The sequence below is a fragment of the Vigna unguiculata genome, chromosome 10 (genome assembly GCF_037176805.1).
Source record: "Vigna unguiculata cultivar grain cowpea cultivar isolate G323 ecotype 2 chromosome 10, ASM3717680v1, whole genome shotgun sequence".
In the NCBI taxonomy this organism is placed as follows: domain Eukaryota; kingdom Viridiplantae; phylum Streptophyta; class Magnoliopsida; order Fabales; family Fabaceae; genus Vigna; species Vigna unguiculata.
In genome coordinates, this window is record NC_140801.1 from 2,017,827 (window position 1) to 2,025,542 (window position 7,716).

Here is a 7,716-nt window from a genome sequence, read left to right on the forward strand (position 1 = left end):
TGTGTTCAAATCGGAATACTAAGATTCATAATTCTCAAAGATTAAGATAGGATTTCTCCTGTGCCCAATATGCCAGAATTAAAGCAAAATTGAAAATTTACTCTCAAAATTAAAATTTAATGGTCTGAACTGAGTTTCTGAACCCAGTCACACAGCATCAATAAGAGCTTTGTCATGTGGAAGAGAGAGTACAGACCAATGGTAGTTCAAGGAAATGCAAAGTAAATGGAATTCTTAATAGAGAATAACAAATAGAATATCAATCTATGAAATCAATGGCAAGAGGCTAAAGCAGACAATTCATATTGTTACTATGGCCTTCCAAAAAATTAAAACAATCAAAATAAAAATCTCATTTCCATGATTATATTCCGGCATAATTTTACACTGAAAAATAAGAAAAAGAAAAGTATCACCTGAATTCATACCTAGTAAATCTCACATTACCTTAAATAAGTGGGTTGTTTCTCCATCAAGTAGAAGCTGAAATGAAAATGTGCTTCAAGTCCTCCCAAAAAGTTCAATACTACGGCAAAAGAGCAAGACCATTCATAGATGAACAACTCCTGGTTAAAATTTACAACATTCAGCACATTAGGGAAAATATGAACCTTGGACTCCAGACAACACGCAGCAATTAAGAAATCTGAAACCCAAAAAATAACCAAATTTCATCCAAAATCCAGAGCCCAACTTTTTTTATATTAAATGAAGGAGTGCTGAAACGCAAGTGGCAGAAATCTCAAGCCTTAGAAACCACTGGAAGATGATGCAGTTCCGGATCTGGGTCCAGAAGTGGATCCATTACTTATTTTGCTGATGATCCCTTTCCCAAAATATTCGGCAATGACGGAAAACCCATCTTTAGAGCTCTTCACCTGGTTGAAAAATCTGTCCTGATCCTTAGAATTTTGCTCTAAATTTCTTTTCATTTCCAAGACAGACCTATACTCAGGAGCACACTCAGGGCATTCTTTTTCATTATCGCCAAGGCAGCGCAGGTGGAATGAGTGCATGCACATGAAGTGCACAGCAGGTAGATCAAGGGTGAAGGTGCATGCAGTGCACTTGCTAAGCTGAAAAATTCTAGCATTTGTTCTAAGATCTTGAATCTCTTTCCTCATTGACAGTGTGTCTTCCTGCACAGAAATACTTCGATGTAAATCCTTCTTGCTACTTACAGAATAACAATCAATGGTAATTTTATCTATATATAAATAGGAGCATCTGAGAAATATTCCTATATAAATTAAATTTCATTATATTCAAATAATAATTTTTTTTTATCAAAATCATCATTTGTGTTTACCATTTATCATCACAGTACACTAAATCTTTAAACGAAAAGCATTCAAGGTGATGAAAATTCAAGTCAAATGACTAAAAAACAAGTGGCATATTTTGTAATACATGAAGATGCTAACTAAAACATATAACAGAAAATGGGTGTCTGCTTCACATTGAATAATCATAATCACCCAACTGTTAATGCTTTAAACTTCGAGAACAGTTTTTCATTCATAACAGTTCAATAGTTACTTGGGTCTTCATCCGTGACTGATTTCGATGTCTTCAATTTCTACTAAAGTTTTCAGGTGCTAGTTCATATTTAATTATGAAGGAATGATTTCCAGAACAATAGAAACCAAAACATATATTGTTCAATTTCCTGAACAGACTCTTTATAGAATACTTCCATATAGTTGATAGAAAGAATAGTAATTAAAAAGAGAATATTATTATATTCTCTTGAGGCAAAGAAGGATATTATCTCAGTATTTTTTTTTTCCTTTCTTTTTTCCCATACTCCTGCCCATCAGATAGGTGAGACTAACCTCTCGAGTACAGAATTTTATTTTCATACATGACTATTTGAGAAATATTTCTCCATGAATTAAATTATATTACATTAAAAAAATTATTTCTTATCAATAAAAAAAACTCATTTTTTTTTCTTTTGCATAAAAATCAATTCTATTTTGAAAAATGTAAATTGAGTTTGTTAAAGCTTTTGAAAAATAACTAGAATCTAAAGGAGATCAGATATTTTATTATTTTGAAAACCTACTTTGTATAGGTTCTGCAAAAAAGAAAAGCTATAATTTTAATTGTCTTTTAGAACAAAATGTCATCCTTGATAATTGGTACCAAACAAAAAAGTAGCTTGTTCTTTAGATAAAATCTCTAAATTAACCACTTCTTCATAGATATGTTACATGTATGTTTCTGATTAATTTTTTTAGTGAAAAAGACAACAAAAATAAATAAAAAAAAAAGATTTAGCTTTCTGTGTTTTCTATTTTGTTAAATTTAAACTGCTTACATTTAAAAACCATTATCTGCTAAGTATATATTTTCCAGAATGCATCTTACTTTTGTTTAAATTGTTTATACCATTAGAAAACAAAAGAAATGGCAACTTACAGGAGTTTGTGCTGTATACACAAAGGATGGACACAACTTATAAACCATCAAATAATTGAAACAAATAAATAAAACTGACACCCAACCTGATATTTCTCAATAGCTTGTCGGTCCTCCTCTATCATCTTTGATTCCCGCTCAAGCTTTCTGGCAATGTAATCCTTGATCACAGAAAGTGTGAGGCATGGATTTCGAGAGAGAGTTTGAAGCACAATTATTGGGGGCAAAATATCATCCCTCTCAACATAAGTCAGAACTTCTTTTACTTCTTGAGAACAATCTTCTCCAAGCTCACCGAAATATTTAAGTACATCGGCCCAAAGAGATGGGTCCCCTCCTTTAACTGAATCCCCCAGCCTTTTGCAGCATGCAATTAACCCCTCATGATCATGTGCCTGCATATAGCATGCAATCACTTCTTTATAGAGTTTCATCTTTTCATATATATACAAAAGTCCATCTTTGAATGCATTCATTTCACATAGTATAATTGCTAAATCAACATCATATAGTGGATGTTCTGTCTCCGGAGGCCATGCACTCTTAAGTAACTGTAAACCCTTTTTATGCCTTTCAAGACAGTCCTTTGCCTGTGCAGAACTTTTGTGATTAGCAGTGTTTCCATTAGACTGAGCACTCATAGTTTTTGCTGATACTCCATTAAGGTAATTTCCACCATCATTAACTTGCGACATTGAAGGAAAGTTCAATTCATTGGATATATACAACTCTAAGAGGGTATTATGAATCTCAACTTGAGCAGGTGATTCCTTAACCTTATTTGTGTATTTCTCTAGAAAATCCATAAGGGACTTAGGGTGATGAATGAAAATGCTAAGAAAATCAACAGGAGATGGCAACATAGACATATACACTCCATTTGAGCGTCCTCTGTCACCATCTTCAGTGCACAGCCTTATGAGAATCTGAATAGTCTCCACTGGCTTGTGCTCAATCAGAATCTTCCCATACTCCTTTATTGTCATCCCTGCCTGACTTGATTCAAGGCTTGAAATGTATTCCAAGGCTTCTTCATAGCTACCCAGATCTTCAAGCAAGATCTTCAAGTACCACTCATGCCTCCCTGCCTTCTTTGCAACATACATTGCGTGCTCATGGTAATTGGCAGCACGGCAAACCCTGATTGCTGTTTCCACGTCAAATTTAAGTTCCCCAATGCTGTCATCACTTTTAATAAATAGATTTAACTTTTCAACGTCTTTCAATTTGGTGTAACAATTTAATAGAAGTGTGGTGTGATCTTTAGAAGCAAGACCCTTCTCGTGTAGCTTTTCTAAGTAATTTGTGAGGTTGTAGATTCTTTGAGCATCCAAAAACTTCTGTATAACATAAGAAGGTTCAAGGTGACCAATAGTAAGTATGTACTGGGCCATTGATTCATCATAGTCTTGCTTGCTATATAAATGATCCCCATATTTCCTTAGCACTTCAGCAGTAGCCGCGGCATCTGCTTGTTGAGTCTGTACAAGATTTATTGCTACAGTATATAGGTTTTTCTTGAATAACATGTCTAACTTGCTTTCCATATCCTTTTCTCCAATACATAAAGCTGATTTGTCATTCATTATGAGTATGATGTTACCCCATTCATAAAGCAAATGAGAAACTTCTTTAACCAATGCGCTGTGGGCTATTAATCGATTCTTCAGATCATAGATGTTGAAAGTATGCTTTCCTGTTCTTTGATCTGCAATAACACACAAAAGGTATCCACGAAACCATCCAAGCAATTTCTTCTCTCCCTCAAAAGCCCAACAAGGACCACGCCCATCAACTTCATAAAAATATACTGCCTCTGGTCGACCAATTATCAACTCCTATTCATATTAACAAATAGAGACATTCAGCATTTACAAAGAATATAATTATGAGAATTTATAAAAATTATTTGAGAACAATGAACAAAGACATCATACAGAGCGTTCACTCATAGCAACACTGTTTACACCACATCCAATCTGATCAAGGGTTTGCCTTCTCGGTGGTTGATTATGCAATGAAAACAAGCTCACTGAACTTGGAGTCACAGCAAATAACTGCAGTGATTGACCATCCACCTTAAAACCAAGTCCAGTGACAGCAGAAAGAGTTTTGTCTGATTGGTTGTTTTCAACTTGAAGCTTGAAACGCGTGATACGCTCCCGTGCAATGTCTCCTTTGATGCAGTAAATAGAACCATTGTCCAAACCAATAGCTATGAGCAGAATAGGTGGCACTTCTTCTAAAACCAAAAAAGATGTAATCTGCAGTACACCACAGTTCCAAACTGTCAAAGTGTTGGCTAAGACAACATGACTACATTACTATACTATCCAATTTTACTATCAGTAATCATAAAATGACAGTAACAAGCATGCCATTCATTTGTTACCTTTGCCTCAGGAAACTGATTAGTGAATATCCGCAATATCCCAACACAATCAGGACTCGTCCTGCTCGAACTCTCCGGTTGCATCTTGTCAAGGTCAAAAACCTTGAGGCACAAAGCTGTTTTCTGGGGAGTAAGCTGTTCATCCTCTCCAATTGTTACCAGAAGATTGCGTTGCTGGTTAATCAACACACAAAACACACCTCTTTTAACTTCAATTCAAGAATCAAAGCACAACCCTAGACAACCCAACAAAGCATGCGTTTGGTTATCTTATCAGTTGAAATTAAACTAACCAAAACTAAGTTCAACACAAATGACAAAAATTTTCGCTTCTACATTTCATGCTTTTTGGAAAGTGTGAATGTCAGTTCGCATAATTACAAACAAACATCTAAACATACACTTGAAAAAAAAAAAATCCCTTCACCAATGTCCAATCCTTTGTACACAAAAAAAAAAAACATACTATACTACTACGCAATGTTTTAAAAAATGGTAACAACCGCAGCATCAGATTTTTTGGAGTCACCGCACAACTGCAGTTTTCAGCTGCTGCGTTAAGGTTTTTGGAGTCAATGGCAACCGCAATTGCATGCGGCCACATTTCTCCACAACTTCCCAAATCAAAAGGGATCGGGACAAAAACACGATCACAACTTCAATTTAAAACCTTGCTGCTAGGCCCGGCAACCCTTATCACCAATCCCCACAACTAAAAATAGGATTCTAGAAAATTCCTCCACCGAAACAACCAACAATCAGACATAATTGAAAGCAGAGTGCTAGAAAATTCCATCAACGATCTCACCTAACAATGTGCTTCTGAGGAAATACAACGAAAGAAGAGTGAGGTTGACCTACTGCTACTTAATTTCAACAATTAAAAGAATCACTGAACTTCAATTCAAGAATAAAAACGTAATTAAGCTACTACTTCTCCGAACAAAACCGCAAATTACCTTCCTCAATCCTTCAAAAACGCATAAGAAAAAAAAAAGAAATCCACTTCACTAAACTCGCGAATTCTCTCACCGATCTTCACAATAAAAATTCTAAGAAATTCCAATAACATCATCAGACGCAATTAAATAAAAAAGAACAATTGTAGAAAACCGCAACCATATTTCCTCTCTTACCTTGAGTTGCTGAAGAAAGAGAACGTTAGAGGAGTGAGGTTGGAAAGCGTAATTGAACTTTAAGCCTCGATCGAAGAAGCAAACGACGCCGTCGTCGAAGCCGGTGACGACTTTGCCCCTACCGCTGGAGCAGCACTCGATCTTCTTCTCCCGGACGACGTCGTCTCCGCCGTCGCCGTCGGGAACCGTGCACTTGGCTCCGTACTTTTCCTCGAAGAACTCGAACTTCCGCCACTGATACATCTCGCGAATCAAAGCCTCGCGTTTTCAGATTCTTCGCCAAAATCGCGTTTCGCCTTTTTTCTTTCTCACAAATTTTTCAGACCCATTAGCACGTTCCAATGCTGCGTCGTGTAGTTCAAAAAACTTTATTTTATTTATACATTACTCAAATTTAATTTATCCATATGAAAAAAAAAATATATAAATTGATTTATTATTTTATACATAACATAACTTAATTTTGGGTCATCAATAAATTAATTTTTATTAGTATTTTTCTCTTCATGCTTTTGCAAAATTCTTCTACATGTGCTCTTAACAATTAAAATTATAAGAGTATGTCAAACTGATAACTGAAATTAATAAAATGACAACATAGTTCTTATAATTAATTAATGTGTGATAAAGGAATATAGTTAGTCTTTAACTTTAAAATGTTTCTTTATTTACATTTTTTTACTTTAAATGTGTGATTATATTTGGTTTGCGAATAAAATTAAGGATCAGTTTGTTTTGATAAATTCAATTTTGAGGATTAAATTAATTAGTAATTTATAATTTAAGGATTATGTTATTATCATTTGTTAATTTGGGCTAATTTACATTTTTATTATATTGATAATATTTAGTTTCATACACTATTTTCTGAACTTTTTAATTTTAAGATAAATGTGACGGGCTTTTGGAACTTCGAAATATAAATTTAGAATTTCTTTAATTTTTTCATCTCTTTTAATTTTTCTAATATTTTTAATTTGAATTTGACTTTTTAAAATAAAATTTCTACCACTTAATAATATTATATCACAATAAACTGGTTATATTAAATATAATTTTTTTTCATATGTTCAAAAGTATTTATTTATTGCTCATTCTAATTATAACCTCATTTATATACTATAAGTATTTATTAAAAATAATTTTTGATTACACAAAATAATCAGTAATAGATTAGAAATTTTATATATTAAAAATATGTTTAGTTTAATTAGGCTTAATGTGAAGATTATGTAAGAACCCATTTTTCTAACAAATATCAATTAACAAGTAATTATTATTAAAATGTTATCCATATAATTAGTAATTAAAGTCCTTCAAAATATAATTATGAACTTAATATAGTTTTTCAAAAGTATAAACCAATGTCTAAAATATTTATATACCAATTATTCAGTTCTCCGTACCAGCTATAGAGCTCTATAAGCTCTTATATTTATTCCTCTCGCATATATATATATATATATATATATATATATATATATATATATATATATATGACCCCTTTTATTACTCTTCCTTTCTCTTTTTTGTCTAACCACTAACCACATAATCCACATTCTTCCAGAAAACCATTCACACTTTGCACTCTTTCTTGTTTTCCACTTTCTCACTAACTAGAAGGCTTGAGCTCCTATTTTGATCAATTCCTCTCTTCTTGTTGCAGCAAGCAAATCTGAAATCGGCACAGAACCCCTCCACACAGTTGAGTCTCCTTCCCATCCACGTAAGTCCACTTCAATTTCGTCCTTTCTCTGCAAATTT

The 7,716-nt window shown here is 33.5% G+C and overlaps 1 protein-coding gene across 1 annotated transcript; it reads right to left on the reverse strand.

Annotated features, from left to right (window-relative positions):
- Positions 1-329: 329 nt before the first annotated feature.
- VPS11 (vacuolar protein sorting 11) lies at positions 330-6,300 on the reverse strand. Its single transcript, XM_028051479.2, has 5 exons — positions 5,953-6,300; positions 4,817-4,990; positions 4,362-4,688; positions 2,511-4,262; positions 330-1,139 (listed from the first exon to the last, which is right to left on the reverse strand). The coding sequence occupies exons 1-5, from the start codon at positions 6,193-6,195 to the stop codon at positions 750-752; spliced, it is 2,886 nt and encodes a 961-aa protein (XP_027907280.1). The 5' UTR covers positions 6,196-6,300; the 3' UTR covers positions 330-749.
- Between the last annotated feature and the right edge of the window lie 1,416 nt (positions 6,301-7,716).